Genomic DNA, 17761 nt, shown 5'->3' with positions numbered 1-17761 from the left:
GGACTGCGACCTTGCGATTCTCGCTTCCTGGGTTTGAGAACAGCAGGCCTGCCTCTCAGTCAGTCCTCGTCATCTTGTGACACTACAGGATATCTACCCAGAAATGGCTTTACATGATTGACATGAATGACAATCAAATAAAAGGGCAATTGGAGCTTAAGAGTGATTGGTGACAGCACCTCCAAGATTGGATATGGTCCTTCCCAAAACCTCTTAAACTTTTTGACTTGACTCTCCTTTAACACCACGTTGCTCAGATACACAAGATCTCCAACTCGATACTGTGGCACTGCTGCATGGCGGTCGTGTTGTCTTGCTTGCTGAAGAAAGGATTGATGATTTCACTATTTCAGTCCCCTCCATGCTTCCTTTAGCTTGCATGCTAAATCCCTTACGTGTTCATTGCTGATTGTGGCAGTTTATTGTGCAAAGTCCAAGGGTGAATGCAGTCTTCTTCCGCAGACGATCTCATACGGACTTATGCCAGTTGAGCTGCGCATTTTGGCATTGTAACAACTTACCAAGTACAGTAAACAGACATCCCAATTGTTATGTTTGCTGCTCACATAAAGGCTAACCATTTTAATAATTTTTCTGTGGACTCGCTTGACTCTTCCATTTCCTTCAGGGTGTGCTGGTGTAGTCCTTAACTGAGTTATTTGCATGAGCTTACAAGTCTGTTTAAGTAATTCACTCATAAAATTCGTTCCTTGATCACTAATTATACTTAATGGTGATCCAAACTTAAGAATCCATTCTTTTACAAAAACTCTAGAAACATCTCAGCACTCTGATCTGGTATTGGTATCATGAGAAGGTATCTAGAGAAATGATCTAACATTGTCAATATGTATTTGTTTCCATCTTTAGTCTTAGGCAACAGTCCTACGACATCTAGTCTTCTCGTTCAGATGGTTCACTTGTCTCTGGCAGTTCTTGCAATGGTGCTCTACTTTTTCCTGCACTATTCCATCTGTTAAAGGAATCATATTGTGAAACAAACTCAAAAACATCAGCCACCAAAACATTTGGTGTCTTTTAATGTTTGTTGCTTTTTTACCGCAATAACCTGATAATAAAGAATCATGTTTTCCTCTCATGATTTGCTCTTTCATGCTTTCTGGAATAACTAGGCGGTTTCCTTTACTAGTGATTTTGTACAATAATCCACCTACTTCGGCAAAATGTTGATCATTTTTCCATAATTTGCATTGTGGATCTTCTTGAGCTGCTTTTAACTCTTCTTCTCAACTTATTGTAACACACACACTGACCTTTCGACTCATTGCATCAGCATTCACATGTTGTTTACCAGGTCGGTGAATAACCTTAAATTGCTACTCACTCAGTCTTAATGCCCATCTTGTTAATCTGGAACTTGGATCCTTTAAGCTCAATAACCATTTAAGTGTGGCATGATCTGTAATAACTGTAAATTCTCTTCCTGTTAAGAAACATCTGTAATGTGTTATACCAAAAACCAAAGCACAAAGCTCCTTCTCAGTAGTAGTATAATTAGATTCTGCTTTGTTTAATTGTCTGGAAGCAAATGAGATTGGATGCTCATGACAATCAGCTTCTTGAGACAAGATTGCACCTATGTCAAAATTGGATGCATCTGTTGAAAGAATAAAAGGTTTACTGAAATCCGGATAGGCTAACACTGGGGCTGTGGTTAGAGCAGTTTGAAGTTCTTCCATTACCTTTTTGCACTCTGTTGACCAATTAACTCTGGCTCCTTTCTCCAGTAGCTGTGTCATTGGATGTGCTATATTTACATAACCAGCTATAAATTGTCTGTAGAAATTTGACAATCCCAAGAATGATTGTAGTTCTTTCAAATTCTGTGGTTCAGGAAAATTCTTTACATCTTCAATTAATTTTGGATCAGGTTGAACACCTTCACTGGTTATAACATGACCAAGATAGTGAACTTTACTTTGTGCAAAATGACATTTATCTATTGATAAAGACAGGTTTGCACTTCTTATACGCTCAAAAACAGCTTGTAATCTCTCAGTATGGTGCTTCATGTTTTTACCAAAAATTATTACATCATTAAGGTAAACAAGTGCTTGCATTGTGGTGAGCCCTCATAAAACTGAATCCATCAGGCATTGAAATGTAGCTGGAGCATTACGAAGTCCAAACGGCATACGAAGATACTTGTATACTCCTGTTGCTGTTACAAATGAAGTTTTTGCTTGATCATCTGGATGCACTGTTAACTGGTGATAACCACTTGTTAAATAAAATACTGAAAAAGTTCAACATTTGCCCAAGTAATCCAAGGTTTCCACTAAATTTGGTAAGGGGTAAATGTCGAATATGGTCACAGCATTCAAAGATCGGTAATCAACACAAAAACGGAACTGTGGTTCTCCAGAAATTTATTTCTTCTTTACAATTACAACAGGCGAACACCACGGTGGGTCTGAAGGATCTCTTGGTTTTATAATTCTGACTTCTAATTGTTCTTTAACCATGTCTTCTACCAAATCTCTTTGACTGAATGGTATTTGGTAAGGTCTCTGTGTGATTGGGGCTGCATTCCCTGTATGAATATGATGCTGAACTAAATGGACAGGTAAATTTGCATGTTCTCGGAATAAATCTGCATACTCCAACAAAACAGGCACTAAAATCTTCTGTTCATCAGCTGTCAAACGTTCTATTTTCTTCCAAATCTTACACTTCAGTTCATTATTAACTTTGTCTCCTGGTTACAATTTTGTGGTACTGTTACAAAAATCTGTGTTTATAACTGCAGTGTTTGTTACCTGATCTGGAATCTGTATTATGTCACTTTTACTTACGCTCGACACTTCAGCAACTTTCGTTCCTCGTGGCAAAACGACATCCTCATTGCTCATATTCGTTATTGTAACTGGAACTTTTACAACACTCTGTCTCATCATTGTAGTGACACCTACACTTCTGGTAACATAACAATGCATTATATCCAGTAACTTACTTTTCTCGGATCTCTCAATTAATATCAAAGTTCCTTCCTTGTATCGGGGTGACTTAACTTCAACGTAGATTGTCTTTCCTGCTCCCTTGGGAATTTGCTGAGGCTGATCAGTTTGAACATCGACTCAGATGGTTTGAACTGATGCATCGTTTGGGCGGTCCATTCCCACGAGGTCAGTATTGCTGCTCCTTTGAGTACAATCTGAAGAACGATTTCCTAGGTTGTAGTAGCTACGGCTTAGTCTGATCTTTCTTTCTGCAACAATTATTTCTGCCTCCTTAGCGGACGAGAAATCAAATCCAAGTACACCGTCGTAACGTGTTTCATTATTTGAAACCAGTTGCACCCCTGCTGTGTATTTATCTTTATCTTTATTTTCACCTTCATCTTGGCCTTGGCCAAGAATTAATTCTACGTCGACTTCTCCATAGTTACATAGCTTTCCTCCATTTAACCCTCACACTTTTAATAGCGGCGGTTTCAATTTATCCCATTTACCTATACCACACCACATTAATGAGGTCTGTGCTCCTGTGTCAATAAATAGTTTGATGTTTCTACCACCTATCATGAAGTCATTTTCAGTCTGATTTTCACTGAAACTAACAGGAATCACTGTCTTTTGCAAAGGGCGGACTGAGTGGTGGTCAGTACGTCACCGTACTCGTTTAAAGATCTGGCAAGTTGTCTGTTGTTCACATTACCTTTCTTCTTGTTGCAACAATCTTTCGAAACATGACCCTGCATCCCATAATGATAGCAGATTTGATTCTCTTTACAATCTTTATGCTTGTGACCCAGTTTATTGCATCTGTAGCACTGTACTGTTGTGTGAAAAACTCTGTGTTCTTGTTTCAGCATCTCATTTGGTCATCTTAGTGCTTTAACAAAACCAACAGCTGATTCTACTGCTTCCTGAAACGTTTTACATTGTGCCAGTCGAACAGCTTTGCTTACTTCCTCTCCGTGCAACCCATGAATGAATGTGTCCAAGGTTCTCTGGTCAGCTTCGAACAACTGAATGCGATTTTCATTTTCATTTTCTACTAACTTGTACATTTGAGCATTGATGTTTCAAATTCTGTTGGCAAACTGCTTGATAGATTTGTCTCGTCGCAACTGTAAAGCTGCTCTCTGTAAAATCTGATCGTGTTTTTATGTTTAAATCTCTGAACAACAATCATTCAAACTCATTGTAATCTTCTGTTTTTACACAAGTAGGCTCCGCCCTAATGAAATCTTGTGCTGTTATCTGAATTCTTAATTTGTCAACCACTAGCTTATTGGAATCTGTCCATGATCCTAACAGGACGGCACCCTCAAGTTTACGAAAAAACACTTTCACATCATCTTCCAGTTTCCTGCTAAACACTGGTACTGATGGCAATAATGAAAAATTCTTTATTGTAGTTGTACCTGTACTGCATGAACTACCATTTGACAAGTCTTTCAGAATGTTACGCTCGCTCATTTCTGCTTTTAACTGCCAAATATCTTCTTGCAGTTCATTAATAACAGTTTGTAGATTGACAACGTTACTCTGACTGGATTGCAACATTTCATCTAATTTAATGCCAATGAGTCACTCAAATGTAAAATAAAAATCTATCACTGCCTTTCGTATTCTAGCCAAACTGGAGTAGACCTACCTGAATTCCAGCGTTGGATGTCCCCGCGTAGTCAGAGGATGTTCATGCTGCTGCTACTGCTCAAAGTTCACATTGTGCTGCACCTCTTCAGGACAGTAGATTTTCCATAATTATCCCCATGCTGACACCATTTCTGTAAGGGGGTTTTTGTTTGTGTTGTTGCCCTGGATGATAATTAGACGAAATATTTGTCAGGATTTGTAAGCAGCGGGTCCTTGAGATACGGCAGTACACCGAGAAGTAAGTTTAAACAGTTTTATTAACAAAGGCTGATTATAAAATACGCACACTATGCGCACCCATCTTCACTGTGTCTGACATCCTAATTTTGGTCGTATCGAAAGGCTCCACGGTGAGTGAAGAAAAGAGACACATTCGCACCCGAGGTCATGCTAGTTAATATGGCGCGCTGTGGACGGCACCCAGTGGCTTACTCACTGCATCGCACTGCGGCCGGACGCACATGTGTTGACCAGGCAAATTGTCATCATTCCAGACAGGTCGGCTGGGGAGCGCGTGTTATGTACCGTATGGCTGCGTGCCGGAACATTTACGTATGATGGAAATGTTTTACATTGTCGAGTTTGCAAGAAAAATGTTTTGTGGATAAAAAAATTTCAAATAGACCAACATGTCAAGCCAGGTCTTCATATAGCAAGAATGCAAAAGAAATGCCTACGACAACAACTTTTGACAGTGGCAAGTGGTAGTAGCAGGGACTTACCTCCAAAGATAACAAAAAAATTACTTTAACATGGATCTATGGGAGACATTCACTGCAAGTAATATTCCTCTTCTCAAACTTACAAACCATACAAGATGAATCAACATTGCATAAAATTTGCATACCAACAATTTACTTCCATGTTCTGGGAGAAAAACACAATGAACTCAAGGACGTTATTTGGATTTCAATTGACGAAACTACCAACACTTGTGCCATTACATTGTAAATTTAATTGTCGGTGCGTTGAAATAAGAGCCTTCTTCTTCTTATTTAGTGGCCTGCAAAGAACTTGAAAATACAAATCATTCTATGATTGCCAAATTTGTGAATGTGAGGGTATTAGAAAAATATTTCCAAAATCTTCTGCAGTTGAAAGGGTGTTTGTGTTTCTCTCAGATGCTGTTCCATATATGATCAAAGCACGAGAAGCCCTCCAAGTATTTTATCCCAATTTGATTCATGTGACATCCTTTGCTCAAGGAATACATAGCTTTGCTGAAGAAGTGCTATCTACTTTTGTACATAAACTGATGTTATCCACAAAGAAAGTGCTTCTTAAGACACCTGCTCACATCAAGACCTACAATAAAAAACCACCAGACGTGCCTTTACCTCCCAAACCAGTGGTAATCCATTGGGATATGTGGGTCGAAGCTGTGTTGTAGGCGTAGTAAATGACTTTGATAGTGCAGAGGCTTTGACAGTCTGGTCACTGCATGGAAGCATTTAATGATTCCAGTATTTTAAAAGAAGAAATGCTCTGATTAGCACATTAGCACTCTTTTTCTCATATACCTGTGAGTATTAAAAAGCTTGAAACTCGAACTTTGGTGTTCACTGAATCTATTCAGTTAAGGAATAAAATTAGTCTAGTGAACTCCTCATTACCGGAGGTATTCCCGAGAAAACTTATAGAAAAGTTTGAAAACATGAACACTAACTCTGGCTTTGGACACTTGTCCCAAATTGATAGTTTTATTAATGGTATGGGTGAACTTTTGCCAGAAACAGTAAGCACCAACATAGCACCCAAATTCAAATACTATGCAGTTACCTTAATTGATGTGAAATTGTCCTTTTCTGCTTATAAAAATGTTTTGTGTGATCAAAGACACCATCTTACAGTACCTAATTGTTTATGTTTACAATAATTGCAAAATGTAAAATATTTTGTAAATCATACTTTAGTATGATAATATTAATTAAAGGTTAATTTTGTTCATAAATGTTGTTTTTTATATAAAGTATTATGGTGTTTTTGTGCATGCCCCTCTGTGTGCAATATATCTTGAAGTTGGACCTGCGCATATTGATTGTTCCGTTTTGACTAACTTGCATCGAATTGTCTTGCAACAGCATTAGCAGAGAAGGAATAATAGTTGAAACCTGGTGTGCATCTTCTTTTTTGCATTTTTTTTAAAAAGCTTAGCTCAAAGAGGAACCTACCTATCCACTACTACAATGTATAAAGATCATGAGATCAGCATTCTAAATGTCCCGATTTTTTTGCATGGCCACATTCTTCCTTGCAATTGATTTTCACAGGCCCAACTTCGAGATGTATTACATGCAGTAACTACTTTGTTTTTTATTATTTGATCTTTGTTTCGACCCTTTCATGCATATTTTGAGCTTTTCTTGTTGCATACAATCCAATCTCAAGTAATTACGGTCTGTGAAAGCCTCAATGAGACTCTTGGTATAATTCAAGAGGGACTGCTCATTGCTACAGATGTGATGGCCACGGGTGCCTGGGCTGTGTGGAAGGAACTTCCTGGTATGGAGTGAGTGGCAACTGTTGAAGTGGAGGTATTGCTGCTGGTTAGTAGGTTTGATATGGATGGAGGTACTGATGTAGCCATCTCTTAAGGTGGAGGTCAATATCGAGGAAGGTGCCTTTTTGGGTTGAGGAGGACCACATGAAGTGAATGGGGAAGAAGGTGTTGAGGCTCCGGAGGAATGTAGACAGGGTGTCCTTACCCTAGGTCCAGACCTCAAAGATCTGAACCAGGTAAGGGGTTTGGGATTTGGAAGGATTCCATTAGATGGCCAATGAATAGGGGATGGGCCTAAGGATTTGAGGAGAGATTGGAGATTCTGCTAGATTTCTGGAATGTGGTCCAACTACAAACCCTGCTACAGTAACCCCATTCCAGAAATCTGCAGGATCTCCCATCTCTCCTCAAATCTTTAGGCCCATTCAGAACCTCTCCCCAAAGTCTGTCTTTCTGCTCACCCTTACCACTCCCTGCACTCCCGTCTTCTACATGCTTCCTAAAGTCCATAAACCCAACCACCCAGGTCATTCCATTGTGGCTGGTTACTGTGCACCCACTGAGAGAATCTCTGCTCTTGTGGACCAACACCTTCAGCCTATTAATGGCAACCTACCCTCCTATATAAAAGATATCAGACATTTCCTCCACCAACCCTCCACAGTTCCTGTTCCTTTACCATACGGCGCCCTGCTCATTGCTATTGATGCCATCTCACTTCAAACTAATGTTCTTAATGCCTATGGCCGTGCTGGTATTGAACACTACATTTGCCAATGCCTGACAGATTCCAAACCTACAACCTCCTTCCCAGTCACCATGAGCAACTATATCCTCATCCACAGTTCCTTCTCTATTGAAGGCACCATCCAAAAACAAATCTGGGGTATGGCAATGGGCACCTACATGGCACTATCCTATGCCAACCTATTCATGGGCCATCTAGAGGAATCCTTCCCAGACATCCCCCAGACATCCAGAATCCCAAACCCCTCACCTTGTTCAGATTCATTGAGGACATCTTCGTAATCTGGATTGATGGTGAAGAACACACCTTTTCCACATTCCTCCAGAACCTCAACACCTTCTCCCCCATCCACTTTACCTGGTCCTCTTAACCCAACAAGGCACTTTCCCCGATGTCAATCTCCACCTCAAAGATGGCTACATCAGTACCTCGATACATATCAAACCTACCAATCGCCACCAATACATCCATTTTGACAGCTGCCACCCATTCCATACCAAGAAGTTGCTTCCATACAGCCTAGCCACCCATGACTGTCACATCTGTAGTGACAAGCAGACCCTCTCAATATACAGAGCAAGTCTCACAGAGGCCTTCATAGTCTGAAAGTACCCTCCGAACCTTGTACAGAAACAGATATCCCATGTTTTATCTCTCCAGTCATCCACCTTCTTCCATAGTCCCACCGTCCAGCCACAGAGGAGTCCTGTGACTCAGTACCACCCAGGACTGGAGCAATTGAATCACATTGTCCTCCAGGATTTTGAGCACCTCTTGTTGTGCCCTGAAATGATTAATGTCCTATCCACTATCCTATGCACCGCTCCCCCAGTGCTATTTTATTACAATGATCATTTCACACTATGTAGGTGGGTGCCAACAAAATATTTTCGCATTCAGAGGAGAAAGTTGGTGATTGAAATTTTGTGACAAAGATCATGCAGAAATGAAAAACATCTTTTGTTTTAATGATTGCCACTCCAACAAGTGTATCAAATCTATGATGCTTACCCCATACTTCACAATAATACAAATCAAACCGCCCTTTCTTGAACTTTTTTGATGTCCTCCATCAATCCTAATCAGTGCAGATGCCACACTGCACAGCAGTACTCCAGAAGAGGATTGACAATGGTAGTGTAGGCAGTCTCTTTAGTAGACATGTTGCATGTTCTAAGTATTCTGCCAATAAAATGTAGTCTTTGGTTTGCTTTCCAATGATTTCAGTTTAAGTTATTCGTACTTGTAATCTTAAGTATTTAGTTGTAGCAACGGAAACAAACTTTGACAATATAATGTAATTGGATAGATAAAAAATTACTCACCAAGTGGTGGCAGAACACACACACACAAAAGAAGTTTATAATTAGGCAAGCTTTCAGAGCCAGTAGCTTCTTCTTCATGCAGAATGGTTGAAGGGGAAGGAAGGAAGAAGGGTGAAGGTAAAGGACTGGAGAGGTTTGGAAAGAGGGTAAATTTCGGAAAAGTCACCCAGAACCGCTTGTCAGGCTAGACTTACCAAACAGGATGAGAAGGAAAGATAGTCTCATTCTGTCCCGTAAGTCTCCTCTGACCTGTAGTTCTGGGGGACTTTTCTGAAATTTGCCCCATTTTCCTAGTCCTCTCCAGTCCTTTTCCATCACCCCTTTCCTTTCCCCTTCAACCCTTGTGCCTGAAGAAGGAGCTACTGGCTCCATAAGCTTGCCTAATTATAACCTTCTTTTATGTATGTGTTCTGCTGATGCTCGGTGAGTAGATCTTTTTATCTATCCCTTTACAAATTTCTGCTTGTGTCTGTGTATATGCGGATGGATATGTGTGTGTGCGAGTGTATACCTGTCCTTTTTTCCCCCAAAGGTAAGTCTTTCCGCTCCCGGGATTGGAATGACTCCTTACCCTCTCCCTTAAAACCCAAATTCTTTTGTCTTTCCCTCTCCTTCCCTCTTTCCTGATGAGGCAACCGTTGGTTGCGAAAGCTAGAATTTTGTGTGTATGTTTGTGTGTCTATCGACCTGCCAGCGCTTTTGTTTGGTAAGTCTCATCATCTTTCTTTTTAGATACAATTACATTATATGTATTTACTTTAACTGACAACCTTTAGATTTGCGTGATTTATCATGTAATCAAAATTTAATGGATTTGATTTAGTTCTCTTATGGATGACCTCACACTTTTCATTATTTGGGGTCAATTTCCATTTTTTGCACCATACATATACTTTGTCTAAATCATTCTGAAATTGATTCTGATCTTCTGATGATTTTATTAGACAGTAAATGCTATAATCACCTGCAAACAATCTAAGGTGGTTGTTCATATTGTCTCCTAAATCATTTGTCTAGATTGTGAATTGCAGAGGACCTATAACACTTCCTTGGGAAACACTTGACGCCACTTCTGTTTTATTTGATTATTTTCTGTGAATTACTACAGTTGTGACCTTTCTGACAGGTACTTATTAATCCAGTTGCACAACTGAGACAATGTTTCACGGACACGCAACTTGATTAGAAGTCACGTGTGATGAACGGTGTCAAATGCTTTCTGGAAATCTAAAAATATGGAATCAATTTGAGGTCCCCTGTTGATAGCACTCATTTCTTCATGTGAATAAAGAACTAATTGTGTTATTTCCTTTTGTGAGTAATTGTGTGACCTGTGCAACTTTCAGGTCTTTAGGTACGGATCTTTCATTGATCGAGCAGTTGCATATTATTGCTAAGTATGGAGCTATTTTATCAACATACTTTGAGGGGAACCTAATTTGTTTACATTCTGGACTGGATTTAAGCTGCTTCACTACACCAAGGATATCTACGAGGGTCACTCCAAAAGAAATGCACACTATTTTTTATTTTTAAATCCATATTTTATTCTACATGTTTGAAAGTTTTACACTGTGTAGATACATCCTATAGGAACAATATTTTCATTTTTCAACATAATTTCCATCCCTTTCAACTGCCTTATGCCATCTTGGAACCAGCGCCTGTATACCCACACAGTAAAATTCTGGACCAACCTGTTGGAGCCACTGTTTGGTACCGTGCACAAGGGAGTCATCATCTTCAAACCTTGTTCCACGAAGAGAGTCTTTCAGTTTCCCAAAGAGATGATAGTCACATGGAGCCAGGTCAGGACTGTAAGGCGGGTGTTTCAGTGTTGTCCATACAAGTTTTGTGATCGCTTCCAGGGTTTTTTGACTGACATGTGGCCGTGCATTGTCGTTCAACAGCAAAACATCCTGCTTCTGCCGATGTGGTCGAACACGACTCAGTCGAGCTTGAAGTTTCTTCAGTGTTGTCACACATGCATCAGAATTTATGGTGGTTCCACTTGGCATGATGTCCACAACCAAGAGTCCTTCGGAATTGAAAAACACCATTGCCATAACTTTTCCAGCAGAAGGTGTGGTTTTTAATTTTTTTTTTTTCTTGGGTGAATTTGCATGATGCCACTCCATTGATTGCCTCTTTGTCTCTGGTGAAAAATGATGGAGCCACGTTTCATCACCTGTCACAATGTTTCCAAGAAATTCATGTCCACCATTCTCGTACTGTTCCAAAAGTTCGCTGCATACTGTTTTTCTTTTTTCTTTGTGAGCCACTGTCAACATCCTGGGGACCCACCTGGCACAAACCTTCTTTAATGCCAACACTTTCAGTATTCTGCAAACACTTCCTTCCCCTATCCCAACATAGATTGACAATTCATTCACAGTAATGTGTCTGTCAGCAGTCACCAATTCGTTAACTCTCTGCACATTGTCTGGAGTGTGTGCAGTACAAGGCCTGCCACTGCGAGGACAATCCTCAATATTGACGCACCCGCTTTCATCACGTAACCTGCTTGCCCACTGACTAACTGTATTGCGATCGACAGCAGCATCTCCATACACCTTTTTCAACCTCTTGTGGATGTTTCCCACTATCTCGTTTTCGTAGCACAGGAATTCTATAACAGCACGTTGCTTCTGACGAACATCAAGTGTAGCAGCCATCTTGAAGACATGCTGTGACGGCACCACTCACGGGAACAGGTTGAAAAGTGTGCATTTCTTTTGGAGTGACACTCGTACTTCTAAGTCACTCATGTTGGCAGCTGTTCTTGAATCGAATTCTGGAACATTTACTTCATCTACTTTGGTGAAGGAATTTTGGAAAATGATATTTAGTTACTCTGTTTTAGTGGCACTATCATTTCTAAAATTACCATTGCTAATGAGCTGAGCAGATGTTTATTGTCTTGCCCCTGGTGTACTCCACAAATGACCCAATTCTCTTTGGATTTTCTGCTAGATTTTGAGACAGAGTTTTATTGTGGAGACTATTAAAAGCATCTCACATTGAAGCCCACGTAAAATTCGCGCTTCAGTAAAAGATTTCCAATCTTGACAATTGTGCATTCTTTTAAATTTGGCATGCTTTTTTCATTGATTCTGCAACAGTGTTCTGACCTGTTCTGTGTACGCTGGGGATCAGTACAATCTCTTATTAATTTATTTGGTATATACCTCTCAGTTGCCAGGGGCACTCCATTAGTACCAGTAGTTCCTCTTGGAAGCAGATAAGACTGGAGACAGGAGACTCTCTTGAGCTCTTCTACTGTGTAGTTATGGAAATTGGGACTCCTTCCACTGGTTTTTGTTGTCAATTGAAAGCCAGCTCCAGGGGGAAAACTAACTTTTGAAGAATCTCCTCATGTACAAGCACATATTGGCAGCATTCAGTAGGTTATTTTTGAATCTTGTCTGTAAGAAGTGAAAGGTGCTGAGGTTTTTGTAATAGCATGAAATACATACAGTAAGTCATAGAGCACTGCTATGTGCAGCTCATCTGAGTGGTCGGCGCACGGCTGCAGCATGCAAGAGAGAGTGTGAATACACTTTGCATAATTTTGCTAAGTTGCTGATGGTGACCGATGATGCATCGGCTAATGACAAGACCAACTTAGCCTTTGTCTATGGTCACATGGATGTCAGGCATCCTCACTGTCTTACATATAGGTTGAGAATGTGCAATATGTGCATGTGCAGGGCAATCCATTACCAGCAGAATTGGGCAAAATTTACTCGAATAAGAATGCAAGTAAAAATTATTGTTTGTTGTTCATGAATAACAAATCAAAATATTTATTCAAAACATTATTCATTTGTACAAATGAAACATTTAGGTGTCATCTGTAAAAAAAATAAAAATAATAAATAAATAAATAAAATAAAAATAAAAAAAATTACTAATAATGAATAAAAAATTATTTTTGTGGCTTTTAAATTAGTGCTCATATCAGCTCGTTTTTCAAACATATCATCAGAAAGTTTATGAAAAGGAAAGTTGCCGTCACCATATAGCAGAGATACTGAGTCGCAGATAGGCACAAATCTATCCTGGCTTTTCCATTGTTTGATTCATCAGAAAGTTTAATTGATTTTCAAAGTTTTACCATTGTGACACAGTAAAGAAAATATGTTCCACACATACTAAGAGGATATCGGTGAGCAATATCTTCTGAAGTCGTCTTTATTTCAGGATAACAACATAAGACTTTTAAATCGCAATCTTCTAATTACAAATAGAAAAATCATCAATTTTGCTGATTTTGTGGCAGATAACTTCATTCGTTGTGACACCTTGTTAGCTTCATCTCCAAATCACATACAGAATAAATATTCTTTTTATGTCATAACATCGTTTGGAACTCAAGGCTCAATTTCTTCAACATTTATTTGGCTATAATATAACTGTAGTTTGTTCTAAGCCTTCTTTGGAAACCGAGTGAGGTGGCGCATTGCTTAGCACGCTGGACTCGCATTCGGGAGGACAACGGTTCAATCCCGCATCTGGCCAGCCTGATTAAGGTTTTCCATGATTTCCCTAAATCACTTCAGGAAAATGCTGGGATGGTTCCTTTGAAAGGGCACAGCTGACTTCCTTCTCCATCCTTCCCTAATCCGATGAGACCGATGACCTCGTAGTTTGGTCTCCTCCCCCAAATCAACCCAATCCCTCTTTTGGTCACCAACAGCAATACAGGTGAACTGTTTGTTTTTAAATTGTGGGTAAGGCATTGCAGCAATAATTGCAGTTGGTGTAGAAAGGTGAAATTAGTCTTCCAGTTGCCTTTTGGAACCTTCTTGATAAAAGAGTTACCACTGTGCTGTAATATTATGAACTCTTTTTATGTTCTCAAACCCAGTTTCTCTACCAAAATTTTTCAATCTCCAAGCTCTATATAACTGCACAGATACCTGAAAGATAAAGAAAACTGTTCAATCTTAAAACAGATAGCTCTTTCAGCGCTAGCTCTAAAACATTTTAGGATGGCTTCAAATGTCCAACAGCATTCCAAAAGCATTTCAGGAGACTTCAGATTTTAAGTCTTTTGATGTTAGTCATTAGCAGCCACTGAGTTGTTATTTTGTTCCACTCATTTTGTAGCACAGCAAACACTAATGAGACACCCATATCCAATAGTGTTAGCAGTCTTGATACAGTGAAGTTGTTGCAGGTTAAGTGTTTCTGTTGGCTGCTTTCTCATCTGTGGCTACTTTATGCAAAGCATTCCCAGATGTTAGCAGGGGAAGTGCAGGTAAGGGCAGACTCAATTGAATTGGGCCTCTTCAGTAGTGTTAACTGCTAAGGCTACCCACATACCAAGCATTTTTATCTTGAATTTGTTATTGTGTAAAGCAAGTAAAGCTGTGCTCAACCCGTAGGTTGGTCTGAACACTACAGTACTTTACTAGGCATAGTGGTGTGCCTTATACTTGCTTCCACCTCTGAATCAACTTATACGGCCAGTTTAGCTAGTCAGAGGGGAACTTAGAAGTCAACATTTACTCCAAAAAATGGCACAGCTTGATGTGGCAGTCTGCTCATTGCTTGAGGTGAAAGAAGCCATAAGTAGCAGAAAACATCATAGGACCAATGGTGGTCAAACCCCATGCCTTTAGCTTTGTAGTTTGGAACTTAACCCACTGAATACATTTCTGTATAAAACATTAAGAAGTTATTTATCAAATATAAATTGCACTGATCCAAGGGAAAAAACACTAGAATTTTGTACAAGAAGTAAACAAATAAATCACAATGGCGTTCTAAGTGATTCATTATGTAAGTTATGAGTAGTAAATAGGTACGGAAAAAAATCATTTTATTTCATAACCAAATTCAGTGTTTTTATTGCTGAATTTGCATTATTTTTTGCCAGAATTTATTTATTTTCTATTTATTTATTTATTTTACCAAATTCCATGCTTCTTGCAAAATTCTGCATTTCTTCCCAAAATCCCTGTTGTTTTTGCCAAACTCTGTGTTTTTCTTTTTCCAAATTCAGTGGTGTGCCAGGGTCTACATTTTTTTATGCAAATTCGGTGTTTTTTGCCAAATTTTGTATTTTTGCCAAATTCAGCGTTGTTTGGTGTTTTGCCAAATTTTGTGTTTTTTTAGCAAATTTGGAAGTCTTTTGCAAAATTTGGTGGTTTTTTAACCAAATCTCATGGTGTTTTTTGCCAGATTCAGTGGTGGTTTTTTTTGCCAGATTTGGTGGTGTCTGTTGTGTTATTTTAAGATCCTACACAAATCCCCAATCTCGAGGAGGGTAGAAGCCAAAATGCAGTTTTAACATTCAGTAATTATCTGCTACAACTATTAGTAAGTTGCCATGTTTATTTTTGTAACATTTGTATAAATTGAAAAATTACAAATTTTTACAAATGTAATAAAAGTCACCAATTTCACATTATTTTGCTAAAAACTGTTAATTTTGTGCTATTTTTTCATTATCATTTTTGCAAAATTTTCCTGATCCTAACAATGAACAACAAATAGTTATTTGAATTCACTGAGAAGAATAATCCCTTTCTCCAGGAATAGTTTATTTACAGTAAATGTGTTTCAATGATCTACTTACTTGCATAGTTGTCGAGGTAGAAATAAATTTGAATAATGCTCATCTTTGCTTGCCACTATGCCTTGTGCTTCCTCCGTCTTTCCAGTCACTACAGTTAACTTTATCAACTGTAATAGGTCCTAGTAGTTCATTTGCTCAATTTACTGGTGAGAGCCATCAGTATAGCTGAAATGAAGTTTTTCTGTTAATTATAGACAGAATTGACAATTATAATCAGTTGTCACATTCATCAACCTATTTTTTATTTTTTTATTTTTTATTTATTTATTTATTTATTTTTTTAACATATCTCATTGTCAGCGCAATTTCAGCTGCAGTCTGAATGCAAACCTTATTTCATCAGCTAATCATTCATGCAAATTTACATTTTCACAGCTAACTTGGAGACCCTCAAGAACATTCAGTGTTTGATTATCCCTTTAATTTTCATTATAAATAATCATACAGAGTCACTGTGGTATATTTGGCGAATCTCAGTATATAGCATGCACATTAGAAAATTTACAGATAAAAAATTTTTAATTCTTAATGCATTCCACTGCTTGCTGGACCCATTAGTACCACCGCATTGTGGTAGAGCTGTGTAGAGCCCATGTTTCTTTAGGAGTGTGTCCAGCCCACGCGTGCTCAGTGACTGCACGCCCCTGTTTGGGCGAGTGAGGAAGCTACCGGTCTCATGCTTCCACACATACTACAAAGCGAGTGGTGGGGAATGAACTCTGCTCATGCTGGTTCGCCAGGTGGATGCAGTGCTCTAGTAAATAACTTCCACTGTGATCTGTTATTGCTAACTTTTTCCACTGACTCAGCATTCGTGTGTGTCTGGCAACAAAGTGCCCATTAATGAGGCATTCAGTTGGAACTCTGATGCAGTGTTATGGCCCTATAAAACCACACCACAGCCCTAGCACTGCAAAGTATTAACTAAGGATAGCAGGAAATTGATAACTCATACATCACAGATTGCTAATGTCCCAGGGTAACCTTAAAAACATGCCTCACAAACCCTCCAATAGATATTCGCATCTACATGGGCTTTCACCTGCAGATTATAATTACACAAATATCTGCAACTTCACAGACATCTGCACTTGGGATAATGTACAAATTCTTTGCTGAAAATCGGTTATCAGAAGTTCTCAAGATTTTTTAATGGCTTTGAGCACAAGATATAAATGAAGTGACATTATCAGTTTACCATTTTATTTGCTTTTGATCATATCGTAGTTTAAGATGAGAGTCAAAGCAATTTCTATTTTCACAAATATACCTCATTCTCCACATTTAAAGTGACCAATACTCACCTGAGTTGTGATAGTAGAATAAATAATACACCAAAAAAGTGATGGGTATTTTGCTTTTGAAAAAAGATACACATAAAAAATCTGCAATTACTTGAGTTAAAGATATAAACTACGCTTTACTATAAAGTTTTTTATGAATGTTATTAGATAAATATGTTTGCTGATAATAGAAGCTCAATCATAAAGTACCTTTTTTATGACACTTTTCTTCTGTCACATTAAAGATCTGTTCATGTACAGGATTGTTTCAGCATTCTTTCTCACTACCACCATCACTTGAGCAGGAAATTATTTATCAAATAAATTAAAAATCACTGTCATACTTAGATATATGTGTTATTGACAGGAATTTCAAACTCCTATCTTTTGGTGAAGAAGCAGAGGAAGATGAAGAGGAAAATGAGGTAGCCAATAAAATGTATGCTGGACGTAGCAAGTCAACACATGATGTTCTCAATGATCCAAAATTAAGTGCAGTGCCTGCAGTAGATATGAATCAGAAAACAAAAAAGAATAAGAATGAAGTGAGAAGTGAAAATGATGAAGATAATAGTAATGCTTCAGCAAGTGAAGAATCAGCTTTGAGTGGTGATGAAGATGTTTCGAAGAGAGGTTGGAACTCGGATGAAGAAAAGCAAGTACAGTTTATTATTATTATTATACCATCGTAAAA

At 38.7% G+C, this 17761-nt stretch overlaps 1 protein-coding gene across 2 annotated transcripts in view; it reads left to right on the top strand.

Moving 5' to 3' along the window:
* Positions 1–17761, top strand: part of LOC126190784 (spliceosome-associated protein CWC27 homolog) — an 87600-nt gene that overhangs the window by 58948 nt on the left and 10891 nt on the right. Inside the window, exon 5 of one of the 2 annotated variants that reach the window (XM_049931325.1) lies at positions 17435–17722. In XM_049931325.1, the coding sequence (XP_049787282.1) occupies positions 17435–17722 (288 nt within the window). Of the gene's footprint in view, positions 1–17434; positions 17727–17761 lie in introns of both variants that reach the window. The other variant, XM_049931326.1, reaches the window with a different exon arrangement.

Source organism: Schistocerca cancellata, chromosome 6 (assembly GCF_023864275.1).
Source record: "Schistocerca cancellata isolate TAMUIC-IGC-003103 chromosome 6, iqSchCanc2.1, whole genome shotgun sequence".
In the NCBI taxonomy this organism is placed as follows: Eukaryota; Metazoa; Arthropoda; class Insecta; order Orthoptera; family Acrididae; genus Schistocerca; species Schistocerca cancellata.
The sequence above is the reverse complement of the archived record's forward strand: the minus strand, read 5'-3'. Positions and strand labels throughout refer to the sequence as shown.